This window comes from Saccopteryx bilineata, chromosome 5 (genome assembly GCF_036850765.1).
Source record: "Saccopteryx bilineata isolate mSacBil1 chromosome 5, mSacBil1_pri_phased_curated, whole genome shotgun sequence".
In the NCBI taxonomy this organism is placed as follows: domain Eukaryota; kingdom Metazoa; phylum Chordata; class Mammalia; order Chiroptera; family Emballonuridae; genus Saccopteryx; species Saccopteryx bilineata.
This window is the reverse complement of record NC_089494.1, coordinates 193,747,031-193,766,127: the sequence shown is the minus strand read 5'-3', so window position 1 is coordinate 193,766,127 and position 19,097 is coordinate 193,747,031. Positions and strand designations below refer to the sequence as shown.

At 39.9% G+C, this 19,097-nt stretch overlaps 1 protein-coding gene across 8 annotated transcripts in view; it reads left to right on the top strand.

Annotated features, from left to right (window-relative positions):
• Nucleotides 1–19,097, top strand: part of HERC3 (HECT and RLD domain containing E3 ubiquitin protein ligase 3) — a 157,099-nt gene that overhangs the window by 69,492 nt on the left and 68,510 nt on the right. For all 8 annotated transcript variants that reach the window (XM_066233624.1, XM_066233620.1, XM_066233618.1 and 5 more), the window contains 7 exons: nt 7,703–7,726; nt 7,815–7,904; nt 9,272–9,442; nt 11,077–11,220; nt 13,093–13,259; nt 16,223–16,289; nt 16,975–17,057. In XM_066233624.1, the coding sequence (XP_066089721.1) occupies nt 7,703–7,726; nt 7,815–7,904; nt 9,272–9,442; nt 11,077–11,220; nt 13,093–13,259; nt 16,223–16,289; nt 16,975–17,057 (746 nt within the window). The remainder of the gene's footprint in view (nt 1–7,702; nt 7,727–7,814; nt 7,905–9,271; nt 9,443–11,076; nt 11,221–13,092; nt 13,260–16,222; nt 16,290–16,974; nt 17,058–19,097) is intronic.

Sequence of the window (19,097 nt, the reverse complement as noted above, 5' to 3'; positions counted from 1 at the left end):
GGTCGCCGGTTCGAAAACCTGGGCTTGCCTGGTCAAGGCACATATGGGAGTTGATGCTTCCAGCTCCTCCCCCCTTCTCTCTCTCTGTCTCTCCTCTCTCTCTCTGTCTCTCCCTCTTCTCTCTAAAAAATTAAAATAAAATAAATAAAAATGTTGATTCCCAAAAAAAAGAAAAAAAAGCCAATTCTTCTGACTTCTAATCAACACTTTCTCAGACTTGATGCTGAATAGGATAATTCTAATGAATTCTAACTCTTTTTGCCACTGAAAAAGAAATTACTGGTGTTAAATTGTAGATTATCATATCAGCCCAGTGTGTGGATGTCCCAGGTTCAATTCCTGGTCATGGCACACAGGAGAAATGACCATCTGCTTCTCTACTCCTCTCCTTCTCCCCCTCCCTTCTCTCTTATCCTCCCGCAGCCATGGCTTGATTGGTTCCAGCACATTGACCCCAGTCACTAAGGGTGGCTTTGTGTAGCCACTGCCTGAGGTGCTAAAAATAGCTCAGTTGCGAGCATGGCTGCAAATAGAGCATAGGCGCCAGATGGGGTTTGCTGGGTAGATCCCAGTCGGGGTGCATGCAGGAATCTGTCTCTCTAGTTCCCCTCCTCTCACTTAGGAAAGAAGAAAAATAAATTTTAAAAAATCTAGATTGTCATGACTGTAGTCTCTGAAAGGAGGTTAAGCAAACGACTTTTACAACATTTTAATAGTTTCTTTTTCTTAACATTTAGTAAGTAAATATAGGTCTTCATGTGCTCTTCAGTAATTTAAGGTAGTTATTATAGAAGGATAGAAAGTTACTGTGTGAACTTTTGTGATTTCTGTGGAATTTTTTTATTGTACAGTACTTTTAGAAATTAAAGTTTCAATTTCTTGATATATTGGATTTTAACCTGAGTTGCTAAAGCCATTTTATATATAAATTTGTATGTATTTTAACCATTCTTTTAAGTTATAACTGACATATGACATTATGTTAGTATAACATAGTGATTCAGTAGAGTTACCGTCTGTCACCACACATAGTTTCGGATATTTTTTTCTTGTGATGAAAACTTTTAAGATTTATTCTCTTAGCAACTTTAAAATATGCAATACAGTATTATTAACTAGTTACCATACTGTACATTAGCTCCTCAGAGCTTATAACAGAATTCTACCCTTTGATCTATGTCTCCCCATCTTCCCACCCTCTTGCCCCTGGAAACCGTCAGTCTTCTGTTTCTATAAGATTGGCTTTTTTCTTTTTTTAGATTCCATGTATAAGTGACACCATAGAGTATTTTGCCTTTCTCTGGCTTATTTTACTTCGCATAATGCCCATTAGGTTCACCCATGTTTTAGCGAATGGTAGGATTTCCTTTTTTTTTTTTAATGGTGAACTAATATTCCATTTTACATTTACCACAATAAAAATTTTGGGCTTGGTAGTAGCTGAGGCAGTACAGCAGGTAGTTCAAAACACATACTTTAATCAGAAAGAACTTGTAGTCTCAATTCTGGCCTCCTTACCTGTGTGACCCTAGGCAAGTTACTTAATTTCTATAGGCCTAACATCCTCATTTGTAAATGAAAATTATAACAGTATTGTAAGACTTAAGTGAATGGAAAGGCCTTACTTGGCAGAGTGCTTCACTTGCCATATAATAAGCCCTCAGTAATTACAGTAAGCAGTTCTTGGCACCTCACATATATTGCGTGCCTGTTAGTTGGGGGCAGGGACATGTACAGAACATTGTGGTCACCGCTGTAGGGCGTTCAGTACAAACAGTGAAAAGGGAATTACAAAGGCGTATACATAAATAACACATGTAAAAAGAGCTGTGGAACACAAAAAGACATTGTGATGTGGATGATTTTTGCTCATTTTAAAGAAAGAGGTGGTAGTGACTTGTTATTTCCATTAATCTACCAACATCCACTTGAAAATCAAATAACAAGAATTAGTGACTTTGTGGGCTCCCATAGAGAGCAGCACAGTCAGAAAGTTAATGGTACAGAGTAAATGCTTCAAAAATAAAAACTAGTCATATGTGTCAGAAGGGGGCAGTGATTTGGCTCTGAGTGCCATTATTGTGCATGGTGAGAGGATGCAAATGTTTTTGCCTCAGCATTCAGTGACAGCAGGAAGCCAGGTTTGCCCATGGTGGGTATAGGAACACGTGGTGGCAGGCAGGCCCTACAGCAGAGGCTCCTGTGTTTCCTTCTTGGCATGATAGGTATTTGTGCCATGCCTCCTGTCCCAGGTCACAGTCATATTTAGGAAATGTTGATTTGGAATAAAAAAAAAAGATATTCCCAGTTCTTCAATTCTGTACCATATACTTGTCGATTGCTTCAAATTTTATATACTTTAAAAAATGATCTAATGTCACAATGCAACTTCAAGCAGAAATATTTGAAATGTGATCCACCAGTGCTTTGCTAGTTCTAATTTTGTGAGACTGTTTTGGAGGAATGATTGGCCCAGGACAAGCAGCCCCTCAGAGGGGGTCACATGGCAGTTCATATGTATCCTTCTAGGTTAGGGAGAGCAGTCATGAAGCAAAATCATAACACAGCTGTTTCAGTATTTATCTTATGTAATGTGGAAATGCCAGTACTAATACTATTTCTGAAATAGTCAGCATTCACAAAATAAAAGTCAGTGAAATTATTGTATTTCAAATACAAAAACTCACAGCCTTATAAAAAGTCTATAAGTGTTTTATAGACCTTCATATAGGTCTGGTGCTTCTTTTGAGGGAACAGCCTTTCCATCTTTCCCTTCCTTAGAGCTGGCACTGCGCTCCTCCCTGGGAGGGGGGTCTTCTGGACCACCAGCTCTGTGGCCTTGTCTCTGGTTCCTAATGGAAGCAGTTTTAGATTTCTTTCCAGCCAGCCACTCAACTGAGAGTGGGATGACCCTGTCTGTGATAACTCCTCTCCTTCTCCAGAACAGATACCAGCTCTTTTCTAAAACTGGACTCTGCCAGGGGTCGGGGAGGGGTTAGGCAAGGAGTGAGGGAGGGAATAAGGAGTGAGGGAGGGAATAAGAGCCATAGAAGGAGGGCTCATGGTGGGGTTTTCAGGGAGGGGATGGTAGAGAGAATCAGAGAACTGTAATGGGACTGGAGAGAGTCAAGTAATACAGACAAAGCTGTTGTTTGATGTCTGAAATAATTACTGGGTGGGGGCAAAAGTAGGTTTACAGTTCTTTGTATGGAGAATAATACAATTGTTTGTGTGGAGAATAATACAGTTGTTTGTGTGGAGAATAATACAATAATAATACAGAATAAACTGTGTTTCATGCACTCACACCTGTAAACCTACTTTTGCCCCACCTCTATATTGCACCAACAAAAATACCTGTATTTAAAATACTAGGTATACTGGGGCACTATAATGCCAACAACTGTTTTTACAGTCACTGTTATAATTTCTTCTATAGTCATTTTTACATTTGAAGTGTTCAAAATTTCATCTTGTTTTATAGGCCAATGTATGGCCAGTGGCTGCCACCATCGTGGCCATTCATATGCAGGTTTTCATTGAATTCGGGCAGACAGTAAAGAAACAGCAGATTTGGAGGATGGTGGGCCATTCATTTATTAAAGTCTCACACCCGCCGACGAGCAAACACTTTCCTTTCATTCAGGGCTCCTATAGCCCTGATATATTCTCCAGTTCCATAACCAGGAGAATCTTCTCCGGTTCCTCCTAGAATCAAAGGCCCCACCACTGTCAGCGGAGCTCGCAAAGCCCCTCAGTTCTGGTTCCTCATCTGCACACATTCCCTCCCCCTGCAAAACTGGCTTCTTCAGCACTCTGCATTCTCTCTGTTCTCCCTGCAGAAAACTGGATGGGCCCACAACGACTCCTCCTCCAGAAAACATTAGTAAAGCAATGGCCCCTCCCAAGCAGGAGTGCGATCTGCAATTTGCAATCAACTGCCCTGCTCTGAGGGCAAGGACACACGTGACTGCCCAGTACCATTTTTTAACAATAAAAGTGAGGAAACTCAAAAAATATAAATTTTACAAACTCATTTGCCCAACATTCCACCCCTTTTGCTCACTTAGCAATCCACACCACAGGCATTCCTATGCAAGGAATGAGGTACGTTATACAAATAAATTACAGTAACGGTACAAGTTATACAATTTCAACAATTACAAAGGTGCCTTCACCGTGCCTCTCTGAGCACTCTGCCCAAAGCTCACGATGTCCTTGGAGCTTCTCTCCAACTGGATGAAAAGCTTCCCGGTGCAGGAGGGCCTCCACCAGAGCCGCCCCACCTTTGAGGTCTCTCATATTACCCAAAAGCTGCCTGTCCATCTAACAAGAGAGCTGGTGACCTCTATGGTCACAATACAAAAGTCAGTCCATGCACAAGGGGTCTCCAGCCTTCCCCCTCATCCCTGCCATCTTGACAGCTGTTAAGATGCTGCCCCAAGGAGGAACACATGGCAATGGTGGCCAACATTTCCACCTTCGCTCCAGAGATCATGCTGCCATCCACCCCTATGTTCCACAATCGCAAACCTACCAGGGGCTTTGTAGATCCTCTTTGCTGCAGGGTTTTTACCTTCTGTGATCTGTGGGTGGCAGTCTCAACCCAAGTTTTCTCATCCTCAGAAGAGGAGCTGGAAATGCTTACACTGACTCAGAGCCACTCCACCGGCACGACTACATCTTAGGCTCCAGTGGCTGCCGGCTCTCGTGAAGCTGAACCCACAGTTGTCCCTCAAACAACTGCTTCTGCCAGCGTTCAACTTCCAGGGCAAACTGCAGCTCACGAACCCATGTGTCCTCCTTCTCCAGCGCTCGCTCCAGTTCCAGGATCTGCATCTCTTTCTCCCGTGGCCATTCCAACTCCTTCCATTGCTGCTGCGCAGTTTTCAGGCCTTGGGCAGCCTCTTGCACAGAGCTCTCGGTTTCTTCTTGCAGAGCTGTAAAAATCAGCCAGCCACAGTCCCCAGAAGGCAGCCATGGGAACCATAACAACAACCAGTCTTCTACCCCACCCCTCAAGGGCAGTGGCTGCTCCATACCAATCCGATCTGAATCTTGCTGCAAACTATACCAGATGTATGGCCAGTGGCCGCTGTATCATGGACACTCACATGCAGGTTCCCATTGAATTCGGGCAGACAGTAAAGAAACAGCAGAGCCGGAGGATGGTGGGCCATTTCTTTATTAAAGTCTCACACCGGCCGTCGGCCGACGAACAAACACAGGGAAAACACTCCCTTTCATTCGGGGCTCCCAAAGCCCTGACACATTCTCCAGTTCCACAATCAGGAGAATCTTCTCTGGTTCCTCCTAGAATCAAAGGCCCCACCAATCTCAGCAGAGCTCACAAAGCCCCTCAGTTCTGGTTCCTCATCTGCACACCTCCTCTCTCCCTGCAAAACTGGCTTCTTCAGCAGTCTGCATTCTCTCTGCTCTCCCTGCAAAACTGCCTGGGCCCATGAAGACCCCTCCTCCAGCAAATATTAGCAAAACAATGGCCCCTTCCAGGCAGGAATGCAATTCGCTATTTGCAATCAAGTGCCCTGCTCTGAGGGCAAGCACACACATGTGGCTGCCCAGCGCCATTTTTTAACAAAGTGAGGAAACTCAAAAAATACAAATTTTACAAACTCATTTGCCCAACAGTCAACAGATTAAAGGTTTTTCTTTTGAGAATAAACAAATCATGCTCAGAATAAAATAATCTTTTCGAGATGAAGAGTCTAAAATTCTGAATATTAGCACCAGTTTAAAATCTACTTTTCCAGGATACTTATACCTTTTGTAGGTACTTAGACTGGAAGATAATTTTCTAGAGTGTTGTTTTATGGCTTATGTGTGTTTTATTTTAGTGATTTCAATTCTAAATTCAAAGTAATTAGATATGTAGGCATGAGAGTCAGTCAAATTAGCCTGGATATATATATACATGATTTTATACCTGTCTACTGAACTTGAATTGTCTCTTCAATTGTTCTTCAGTCCAGAGAAATATTCCAAGATCCATAAAGGAACCTGTTTCTAAAGGATAAACAGGGTAGATTTTATTTAAAATTGCTATTAAATGATTTCATTGGACTATACATAAACATGAAAGAAATTAGATACTTCTTCTATAACGTTTAAACAATTATAAAACTGAACCAAATTTACAAATTAGATACAAACAAAACTCTAAAATCAATAAAACATTGACAGCCTCACTGAAACCAAACCCCACGTACACTGTGACTTTTAAAAGTATTTTATTTATTTATTGACTTTTAGAGAGAGAGGAGAGGGGAGAGAGAAGCATTCGTGTGTTGCTCCACCCATCCATGCGTTCACAGGACTGCCTGCTGTCAGGCCAAGGCCTGTTCCAGTCACCCTGGGATGACTCAGCTCCTTCTTCCTTTTAGATGCTATTAAGCCTTCATTAATGCAGAGAGCTTGAGCAGCTCTGTCCCTTGTGCAAACGCATTACTTACCAAGAAAGATTGCTTTTTTTCCTCTTCTTATTACTCTTGGACCATTAAGTATAATCGGTGCAACCATTAAAATAAATGCAAATTATATGGTGACACACCATTATAAGGGGGTCATTCTGAATTTTTTCTATTGATTTTGTTTAGGATTTTATTTATAAAAAAAAAACCCAACAAAATTTAAAAATGTGGATAACACTCTCAGGTCTCTGAGAATAAATCCAGAGTTTTCCATTTGAGAAAAATTACTGGCCCTGGCCAGTTGGCTCAGTGGTAGAGCGTCGGCCTGGTGTGCAGAAGTCCCGGGTTAGATTCCCCGCCAGGACACACAGGAGAGGCGCCCATCTGCTTCTCCACCCCTCCCCCTCTCCTTCCTCTCTCTCTCTCTCTCTCTCTCTCTCTCTTTTCCCCTCCTGTAGCCGAGGCTTCATTGGAGCAAAGTTGGCCCAGGCGTTGAGGATGGCTCTGTGGCCTTTGCCTCAGGCGTTATAATGGCTCTGGTCGCGACAGAGCGATGCCCTGGATGGGCAGAGCATCGCCCCCTGGTGGGCGTGCCGGGTGGATCCCGGTCGGGCGCCTGCGGGAGTCTGTCTGACTGCCTCCCTGTTTCCAGCTTCAGAAAAAAAAAAATTACTGCAGGTCAACATGATGTATATTGTTAATGATTATGTTTGTTTCTATTAAGTTAATGAATAATGTCTATTACATAACATAAAAAAAACTTTCAGAAAAGATTTTCCCCCAGTAAGTAGGTTTTAAAATTTACTGTTATTTCCCTTCTCAAAGTTTGTTAAGATTTCATTTACATATTGATGAAGTGACCTGTAGGCCAAGAATTGGCTTAAGTGCTGAGTCATAACATGCTCATGAATGAAATTTGCATTAACTTTCTCAGCAAAAGTAATTTCTGAAATCAAGGTTTTAAAATTTCTGTTTTGAAATTAGGTTTCTGTTATAAAAGAGAATTCTATTAATGCTGTGAATTATACAGTTGGTGAAATGGTCTGTAACGGTTCTTTAAAAATTTTTAAAGATTGTTTTAGTTTTTCTTTTTCAGTCTATGTCCATCAGAACATTTGTTCTATTCCATTCAAATCCAGCCAGCCATTCAAATGGGGTTAGTTCCATGGCCAAATAGTGAGATACTTTATATTTTGTTATTTGTATTTACATTTGTAGGGGGTAATGTTTAAATTTTGCAATTCAAATAAGAGACTTTGTTTTTCTTTATACAGAAAGCTAGACAATCGATAATACAGGTAAATGATACCTTTTTAATTTACTTATATATTCTTCCGGCAGTATCCTCTGTGGATACTACAGTATTGCCAATTATGTTTTATTTAGGATTCCGTAACACTTTGTTCCTACCCTTTCATCTTTGATGCCCAAGCCAAGACCAAAATGTTACAGACAGATGCCGAACTACAGATGCAGGTATCAGAGTTTAAAAATTATTTCCTCTTACTATGTGCTTCTTTCAGCCTACACATTCAGTTGTAATTTTTACTAATAGGAGAAAGTATATTTTGTTGAGTGCCATTCTAACTTTCAGAACTATTACAATTTTTTTAGCACTTGAATACAACACATATAAGAGATTACTCATTTACATAGATCAGGGGTTGGCAAGCGTTTCCATAATGGGCCACATAGTAAATATTTTAGTCATTATGGGTCACACAATCTGTCTCAACTATTCGGCTTTGTCATAGCACAAAAGCAGCGGTAGCAATACATGACTGAGTGAGCATGGTGGCGTTCCAATAAAACTTTATGTGCAGTGAACTTTGAGTTTTCTATACTTTTCACATGCGAAGTATTATTTCTTTTTTCCCCCAACAATTTAAAAGTGTAGAAACCATGTGTGCTCAAGAGCTGGATAAAAACAGGCAGCAGGATGGGTTTGGTCCAGTTGTCTGCTGACCCCTGATAGAGATAGAGAGATAATTTCTCATTGAATTAAAACTTTAGTTATAGCAATTTATTTTAAGTATGCATTTTTATTATAAAATATAATTAGTTTGGAAAAGCCTACAAAGGTACTTGCAAATCATCAATTCAAACCTAGCAATTCCTACTGCTTCTCTCTAGCTGTGTGTGTGTGTGTGTGTGTGTATTTTCATAGTAATGTATTCTTGATATTGACAATTTGAAGGTTTTTATTCCAAGATTAAAAAGCTGTTTAAGAAGTGATTACAGTGGTACCTTGAGATACGAATTTAATTCGTTCTGTAACGGAGCTCGTAAGTCAGTCAACTCGTATATCAAACTGCCTATCCTGGACCCATGCGCCAATGCGCCAACTAGTGGCAGCTTCCCGAATCACGACTTATGTCTCGGAATTTCGCTCGGATCTCAAACAAAAATTGAACCAAGTCGCAGCTCATATCTTAAAAAGAAATTTGTATGTTGGTCTGTTCATATCTCAAGGTACCACTGTATTAGGTTTCTTATTCTGCCATTTTGAAAGTCATGGTGTTTACCCACTCTCCATCATGTTTTTTCTATTACTGTATTAACTTTAATCTTATTTGGGCCTACATTAGTTTTCCTGAGACTGGTTATGGATCACATGATTCACAGACTGTTTAAATTAATCTCTTTGGGTTCAGATTAGAAAGATTTGTGTGTTTTATAAATATAGTAACTTATCTAACTGGAAAAGTTAAGAAGAAAATAAAAGGAACAAATGGAGATACAGTCTGTGCTCCCCACCTACCCCAGGTAGAAAGGCACAGCTGGCTGCTATCCCCACTCACAGGTGCACTCTGAGTAGTTTTGTTCTTGATATGCCATTTCAGGTGGCGGTCAATGGAGCCAACCTGCAGAATGTCTTCATGCTGCTCACCTTGGAGCCTCTGCTGGCCAGAAGCCCCTTCCTGGTCCTTCACGTTCGCAGGAACAACCTCGTTGGAGATGCCCTAAGAGAGCTGAGCATTCATTCTGATATTGATCTGAAAAAGCCTCTCAAAGTGAGCCCTTCAGGGTATTTCTCAAAATACCCTCCTGGATTTTCTTTATACAGTGTTGATGAAACAACAAAGATCTTACTATTAAAATTGTGGAGTGTAGCCGTTCATTATTTCTTTCATTCATTTTACAAGAATTTAATCACCTCCTTTTGTCATATCACCAGACAGCATATCTCAACATAACATCAGATAAAAATGCCAGTGGATTACTTGAGGGGTGATAGGGCTTTCTCTGTCTGCTGTCTTCAGTGTATCTGCATGAGCTCTACTAAAGACAAGCAAGCAACAGCAAAACTGAAGCTTCAACTAGATGTGAAACTATCAAGCCAGCATCTAGGAAGTCTTTGGATGTCAAAGACTTAAGAGAAAGAAGGTAAAACAGAGAATATAGAAAGGTTGTGAAATCAGCTAGGAAGTTGTTGGCCTGTAACGTCAGGCACTCTTTGTATCCTGATACTAATGTCTTTCCTCATAGACTGCATGTTTGTGTTACTACTTATTTTACTCCCAGGGATTAACACAATGCTTGGTACAGAGTTGGTACTAATAAATATTTAGATAATTATTTAAAATTTTAAGCCATTTATCTCTCCCTTCAGAAGACTCTTATATCTATTTCTCATCCTCTTATAAATTCCAGTTACTGAAACATAATAAGCAAGAAACTCGTGGTCTCCACGATACTGTCACCCTTTCCAAAATGGCCAATGAGTAGTATCTGTTCCATCAATCTGTCTGGGAGTTCTCCCGAGAACTGGGTTAGATTTTATATCTAACAGGGGCCCCTTTTTGCCCACTGTTTTCAATCAGTAATTCGGATAAGACAGTTCTTGCTTCGTAGCATGTCTAAGTGGCCTTCTGCTGGCGTCCATATGCTCAAGGTTGTAGTGACTGCCCCCACCTGTATTCTTGTCCTGCTCTAGACAGCCTTGAAGACAGCCACAGAATAAGCTTCCTCGAATGCTTTTGTTAGCTCTGTCCCTGAGCTCTACCCTATAAAATGGGGTGTTAATAATAATACTGTACCTATGCATAAGGCTGTTCTGAGGATTAGGTTAACAGAGTTTAACTGCTGGCACGTGGTAACTCAATAACTCTTATTTGTTGGTTTGCTGTAGTTGTTAACTGTGATGATCATTATGGGTCCAGCGTTCCCCTTATTCGTCTGTTTATGGGTCTTTTTATAGTCCCTCATAGAGCTCAGGTCTGTGCCTACTTAGAATGCCCTCCTCCCTTCCATATGCATCAGTTTCTTCAAGAACCTCTTTTATTCAGGTTAATCATTGCTTTTTTCCAGTGTGCCAGAACATTTACCTCTCAATGTATGTACTTGACTCTTTGAAAATCAAGTATTCTAATGGATTCTTTTATGTTTGCTTTACTGCCCTAACTAGATGGTAAACTCTCTATGGCCATCTGGTGAACTTCTAACTTTTTTTGTATCCCTTGAAGTACCTAGTATAAATTCTGTGTGTCTGTAAGTCCCTTGTTAACCACCAGTGGATGCACCTTGCAGTTTTCAGTGCATCAGAGTATTCTGTGTTATATCTTCCTAACTCTGGAAAGAATTTGCTAAAAAAAAGATAGAATGCCAAAGATTTTTGAAGTATTAATTCTGCTTTTATTGTTTTAAGGTAATCTTTGATGGTGAAGAAGCAGTGGATGCTGGTGGTGTCACAAAGGAGTTCTTTCTTCTATTGTTAAAAGAACTTCTGAATCCCATCTATGGAATGTTTACCTACTATGAGGACTCAAATCTCTTGTGGTTTTCAGATACGGTAAGGTAGTGATGTTGTAGTTAAACAAATGGATAGAATTAAACTCTTTTTTTTTAGTTGTGAGGCCAATTCCTTGACTTCTGACTTTAAAAAGGAAAGCATAACAAACTAATTTAAAATGTCTAAATAATGTATCTGGTCTTCATTTTTTTAACCCATTGATAAGACCTCATAGTGTCTCTTGTCACCCCTCAACCCTCTTTTCATTTCTAGTAGGTAAGACCCAAGTTTATTATCCTTGAAGGGTAGGAAAAGCACAGCATGATGAAGAAATTGCTTTTATGAAATGTAGAAAGTAGTAGTCAAATGTGTCTTATTTCAGTAACTGATAGTATGTGTATGAATACTAATACAAGTAAACACAGACACTTTAATTTTGAAAATTCAATAGGACAGCTAAATTTTAAGAAGCAGTCTAATTTCAACCAGAGTATACTTTTAGTTCTTTTTCTACCAGACTTTTCTTCTTAGATCTGCACTGTTTTAATAGGTAGCCATTAGCCACATATGGCCATTGAAATTTAAATTGTATGTAATTGAAATTACATAGGAACAAAGATTCGTCTTCTCAGTTGTACTAGCCACTTTTCAAGGGGCTACCGTGTGGGACAGCACAAAATAGAATGTTTCCATCATTGCACAAATTACTGTTGGACAGCAGTGCTCTAAATCAGTGGTAGTTAACCACTAGTGGGCGTTCTAGCTTTCATGGTGGGTGGTAGCGGAGCAACCAAAGTATTAATAAAAAGATAAATTAAATTATAGTAAGTTGTTTTATAAAGATTTATTCTGCCAAACTTAGTGAAAATCTGACATTAAGTACTTGGTAAGTAATTATTATTATATGCTTTAACTTCTGTAACTCTGCTTTATAAATTTTATAAAGTAAAGTTACTTCCCTACTTTATAAATCACCATTACTATGGAACCGGTGAGCGACTAGAAAATTTTACTGCTAACAGAGATACAAAAGTAAGCAGTAGGTATAAAAAGGTTGACTACCCCTCTCTAAATGATTAATCATGTGCTGCATAATGACATTTCTGTCAACAGTGGGTCATGTATATGACAGTGGCTCCATTAGATTATAATGAAGCTGAAAAATTCTGTCACCTAGTGATATCATAGCTGTTGTGACGGTGTAGTGCAACCCATTACTCATGTGTTTGTGGTGGTCCTCGTTCGAACACACGTACTATGCTGTCAGTCATATTAAAGTATAGCACATACAATTATGTACAGTGTCTAGTACTTGATAATGAAAGTAAAAGACCATGATTCTGGTTAATGTAGATACTACACGGTATGTTTGATCATTATTTCAGAGTATACTTTTTCTACTTATAAAAAAATTTGCTATAAAACAGTGTACGGAGTTACTTAGGCAGCAGCCTCATACTTCTTATTTATTGTTTCTTGATTGCATCATTTTCTCTTGTGCTTGAATTAATCCTGTTTTGTACAGTACATGCTGTTTAGGCTGGTAGCCTAGGAGCAATAGGCTCTACCATGTAGCCTAGGTGTGCAGTAGGCTCTACCATCTGGGTTTATGTAAATTGCATTCTGATATTAGCACGGGAAAAATCACCTGACGCATTTCTCTGAATGAGTCCCCATCGTTAAGTGGTGATGACTGAATGAGCTATTCTATCACTAGATGAGCTGTGAATGCTGACTTAACTTTTTGTGTACATTGTATCTTTTGGGGATAACCAAACTTCTGTCAGGGATTTCTTTGCTCCAGAAGGTAACTAAATATTAATAAAGTCTTCATTCTTTTATATTGAAAATATTTTATGGTATCTTTCAGATTGTTTTGAGGGCCGGAAACACTGAATCTCTTTTTAACATATTTGCATTTGTACTGAAAAGTGTTTTGTAGAGCACAACTGGTTTCACTTAATCGGCATAACCTGTGGGCTCGCTATCTACAACTCCACCGTGGTCGACCTCCACTTCCCGCTGGCGCTCTATAAGAAGTTACTGAACGTAAAGCCTGGCTTGGAAGACTTGAAGGAGCTGTCACCCACTGAAGGAAGGTAGAAAACCGAAAGGCAGCTTCGTGTGGGGTGCTGCTCTGACTCTGGCTGCCTTGGGCAGTGTGGGCTAAAGGTCGAAGGCAGCACAGGGGCAAGTGGGAGCTTACCAACCCACATGGTCAGACTCTGCTGTGCGCTTCATCGGAAGGCACAGCTGCACAGCTGCTTGTTCCGTCTGCCACTTTACAGGCAGAAGGGAAGAAAAGAGAAGGGAAGGTATAGCTGCCCAGGAATACCAAATAATCTCTTTTATTTCTTGTTCTGAACAAACAGTAAAGACTGAGATTGGCCATGGTCCAGAAACACAGGGGGGGAGAAAAGCGGTGAAAAGAGAACCCGTATTAAGAAAACCCTGCCGTTCTTCCCCGCCTTCTGCGTCTCTCTGTCCGGAGTGTGTCCTCTCGTCACACAACACTTCCGCTCTCCACACCACCAAACAGTTCTCCACAACACCGGCTGGGGGTCCTACAATTTAACTGAATTTTGACGCTGTCTACCTGGAGATAGTGTCAGAGCCCACAGGTTAGGGCTCAGTCCCACAAGACCGTTCCCAGCCCACTTCCGATACCAGCTGCAAGTAGGAGGTCCCTGGATATCCACAGATTCTGCCTGAGTTTACTACAAATCTGAGGTTTCTATGACCTTCTCCTGAGGTTTGATTAATTTGCTAGTGCAGCTCACAGAACTCAGGGAAACACATTTACCAGTTTATTAAAGGACATCGTTAAGGATACAGACGAACAGCCAGATGTGGAGATAGACAGGATGAGACCTGGGCGGGCCCTGCGGGCAGGAGCTTCTCTCTGTGGAGTTGGGGCACATTGCCCTCCTGGTGGTTGGATGTGTTCACCAACCCAGAAGCTTTCTCAGCCTCCTACTGTGGGGATTTTATGGAGGCTTCCCCTCTCTCTTATATGGAAAAATTGGGGGTAGGGAAGGGGCTGCAAATTTCAGTCTTCTAATTATGGCTGGTGTTTCTGGTGACCAGCTTCCATGCAGGAGCCCACCGAGTCAGCTCACTAGAACAAAGGTTCTCCTAGTGCTCTTAGCGGGTAGGAAATTACAAGGATTTTAGGAGCTCTGTGCCAGGAACCAGGGGCAGAGATCAATATATATTTTCTATTATCTCCCAGAGCCATTAATATATAATTCACATACTTAAAAGTGTACAATCCAGTGACATTTAGTATATTCAGAATTGTGTAGCCATCACCACAATTTTAGAATATTTTCATCACCTGGAAAAGAAATGTGTACTCCTTAGTTGTCATCCACAATCTCCTCATCCCACAAGCCCTAGGCAACTTCCAATGTACCTTCTGTTTCTATAGATTTGCCTATTCTGGTATTTCATGTAAATGGAATTATATAATATATGGTCCTCTGTGTCTGGCTTTTTACACAGCATGTTTTCAAGGTTTATCCATATAATAACTCATATCAGTGTTTCATTTGTTTTCATTGCCAAATAATATTCCATTATACAGATACACTAATTTTGTTGATCTGTTCATCAGTTGATGGACATTTGGCTTATTTCTGCTTTTTGGATATTATGAATTATGCTGCTATGGACATTCTTGTGCAAATTTTTGTGTGGACATAAGTTTTTATTTCTTGGGTACATACCTGGAGTTGAGTTGCTGGGTTATGGAAACTCTGTGTTTAGCCTTCTGAAGAACTGCCAGACAGTTTTCCAAAGTAGTGGAGCCATGTTTTTATGTTATTTTCTTCCTGGCTCTTAAAACTCCTTTATTCTGAGTTTCTCTGCATTGATTTTAGGTAGCACAAGATTTAAGTACATAAAAAGATCGTTAGCTTTCTGTAAACAGTATCATCCTTTTGGCATTATCAGGAAGTAAAACATCCCTTTTTATAGGGAAAGTTCTGATTTAAGATGGCGATAGAGGAAGGGATAGTCTTTAAGGTCCCCTCTGAAAATGAAACTGTCACACAAGCAGTACAGGACACCAATACTGAGAAACCATGAAGAATGGCAGGGGCGGGGTCACGGAAAGCAGAAGAGAAATTTAGGAGGAATGTAAACAACTACAGAGGAGACCCAGGCAGGGTTAATTTTTTGGTCACTAGAAGAGAAGGCTAGAGAGTGACAGAACTTTGAGCATGTACTCTTCCTTTACCAGCCTGGCTGAGACTGCTGTATTCTAGGAATGGTTTTGGCTAGTTAACTGGTAGCAAGTTTAAACTCTACACTAAGAGTTTTCTCCTTAGGAAACTCTTGATGAAACCACCAGACATGAAGCTCACTAAAGAAGAAAGTGTGAATGCGGTCCAGCTACAAGAATGTATTCTCTTGAAAACTTGGATAATGACCATTGTTGGAAAAAGCATATTTTTTAAGAGTGCATGTTTGAGTGTGCTTTAGTCTGATAGATAATAGAGTGTCTTTACCATACAGAGCCCCTTGAATTAACAATAAGCTGTTAAGATTCCTAACAGATGATGTGACTTTGTGGCTTTCTTTAGTGATAGAAAGATTATTCTCTTAATGCATTTGGACAAAGCCAGTCTATAGGACCACTGTGGTACCATTTTTTAATGGTACCATTTTTTAATGATAGAAAGATTATTCTCTTAATGCATTTGGACAAAGCCAGTCTGTAGGACCACTGTGGTACCATTTCCCCCAGTATTTATTTCCAAGTAGTACCAGGGTTAAAAGAACATTATCAGTTATAAATTCATTAAATTTCTTCATAAATCCATTAGTATTTCTCAGTGGGAAAAGAGAACAAGTAATGTCTTACAGACCTACTGCTGTATTTCTTTTCAAGTTATAGGTAACATGATTTTCTGTTGGTCTGGATTTATGTTTATTCTAGAATCTTCTTTTATAATTTTATCTTGTGAATAGTCTGGACATGTGACTGAGATAAAAACAATATTACCATATTGCCAAGTTTGATTTGGCTCTTTCCCTTTCTCTATTATTCTGTGATTAGAAGTCTTCAAGAACTTTTAGATTATCCTGGGGAAGATATTGAGGAGACTTTCTGCCTCAATTTTACGGTAAGAATTTTCAATTTACTTAAGATTGTGGCTATTTCTTTCATCATGCTTAGTCATGACTGATGTTAGTTTTTCTCTAAACCAAATAACACATTGAGGGACTCTCGGAACCCAATCATTTTAGTAAGTGTCTTTTTTTATTTTTAATTTTATTTATTGATTTAGGGACAGAGGAAAGGGGAGAGAGAGAGAGACACGTTATGTTGTTCCACTTATTTATGCACTCATTGGTTGATTCTTTGTATGTGTCCTGACCAGGGATCGAACCCACACCTTTGTGTATCAGGACAATGCTCTAATCAACTGATCTACCCAGCCAGAGCTAGTCATACTGTCTTCAGCTCAGTAAATGTGTTGAGTAAATGAATGAATAATTAGTGTATGTGTTTAAGAAAATTACCGAAGCATTAGTTTTCTTTATTCCTGATACATCTATTTCTTTCCTAGAGTTTATATAATTTCTCTTTGATTGCATTTATTGGCAACTCCAGGTCTGAAAACAATAGAGATCTTTTAAGGTGCCAGTGTTTCTGACTAAGGTTCTCTCTCTCCCAAGATTTTTCGGTGGTAATCAGTAGTCACTAAGCTACATTTGATCCTAAAGTTTCTCTCACTCATTTGGATTCTGGAAATATAAGTGGTAAACAAAATGGAAACGTTTCTTTTTTCTCCCCCGTAAATATAGATTTGTCGAGAAAGCTACGGAGTGATTGAACAGAAGAAGCTGGTGCCCGAGGGAGACAAAAGGACTGTGTGCAAGGACAACAGGTTAGTCCTGGCCTTGGACTTTGCGGATGCTGCTACTTTATTTTCCTTTGCTTTTAAGACCAAAATTGAAGTTAAATTTAATCCCTTTTGCAGAAGAAATAAGGGGAGAGAGCAAGAAATTGCAGATTTTAATGAATTTTTAATAGTAGAGGAAGCACTGGACCTGAATTCAGGAGATAACTGTTTTATTTCTAGATCTCCATCTTACTGAATTTGACTGACAGTTGAACAAATCATGTGACTGACCTCAGTTTCTCATCTGAAAAATGGGGGTTATAATCATTGTCCTCCCTTCCTCATGGGATGGCTGTGAGACTAAAGTGAGATGATTTATAGGAAAACATTTTCGAATGAATGAACTCCCAGCATCTAGCACAGGGTTTCCAGTATCCAGCAGAGTGCCTGGCACAAAGATGCTCAAAAAATGTGTTGAATAAATGAATGTTAAAAAGATGCTTACTATTACTGTTGTTTTATTGCTGAAGAATTTGCAGTATAGATTTTAAATTAAACTATATTTTCTGCCTCATGGTAATTGAAATACATCTGATTTTTTCAGGATGATTTACCATCTCTGTGTTATCTCTTTAGAGGAGACAAAACTTCCATTTTGTTTATTTTTGTATTATGAATGAGATTGCTGGCAATCTGCATATCAATCAATTCAGTTTACGAATTGTGAGTGTCTGCTGGGTGCCAGGCGGGTTGCTGGGTATAGGAAATAAATAACTTTTATCTTTGAGAAGTTCAATTTTAGTAGAAAAGGGTTCCATGTAAGGGAACAGTTGCAGTAGATTACCATGCAAGAGACTGAATAACAGGCCAGGTGCCGCAGAAGTTAGGGGAGAAGATACAACATTTCCACTGGACATTGAAGAATGTGAGTGAGAGGAAACATTTTAGGCTCAAAGAATAAGGTGAGTCAGGCTCAAGTTTGACACATGGTAGAGAATGATACTTTAGGGATGTGGCCTAGTGTGTGGATGGAGAGGGATTGCTGCATTAAATTAGGATAGAGGTTGTTAAGGCCTTAAATGGGATTTGGACTGGGATGTGATTGATTACTTTTAGATAACTGGTGGTCATATGGAAATAGATCCATGAGGAGGCTGTTGAGATAGTAAGGAGTAGTGTGAAGGTAGTGGCCAGAATGAAGGTAGGGGGAGTACAGAGCCAGGTGCATGTTGGTAAGGTAATCACCTGGAACTGGTGTCTGATTATATAAAGATGGCACTAGAGAGAGATGTAACAGTAACACTGAGGTTTCTGATTTGTACAACTGACTAACAGGAAACAATCTGTAGACCCAGGATGGAGGGGAAAAAGAGTTCCCTTTTGAATATGTTGATTCTGACATGTCTGTGTGATACCCAGGTAATTGTTTAGAGCTGAGAGGTTGCATGTAGCTCAAGAGAGAAGTCATATATGAATATATACGTATATGTGTGTATGTGTGTGTGTGTGTGTGTGTGTGTGTGTGTGTGTATATATATATATATTCAGATGGTGAGGGAGAGAGAGACAGGAAGGGAGAGAGATGAGAAGCATCAACTTATAGTTGCATCCCTTTAGTTGTTATTTGATTGCTTCTCATTCGTGCCTTGACCAGGGGTTCCAGCTGAGCCAGTGACCCCTTGCTCAAGCCAGCAGCCTTGGGGTTTCAAACCTGGAACCTCAGCATCCCAGGTCAGTGATCCTACTCACTGTGCCACTACTGGTCAGGCAATTATATGAATATTTTATTTAGTTACTTATGCCAACCACAAATGAATTTTTGTTTACAACAAGAACCTCAAAGAAACAAGGGATATAGTAAGTAAAACAGAAAATAAAGGGAAAATGTACATTCTTAGAGGAACTATATATATTAGTGTTGCGGCAAGCTGGAATGTCCAAGAGGCCAACTGACACTCAGAGAGGTGGAGAACCGGTTTATTATGCCGGCGAGCTCCAGTCTGAGCCCCGACAGGTAGGGTGTTTGGGGTTTTAAGGTCACACAGTTGGGCGGGATTACAAGGTATGCGGAATATGGAAGCGGGT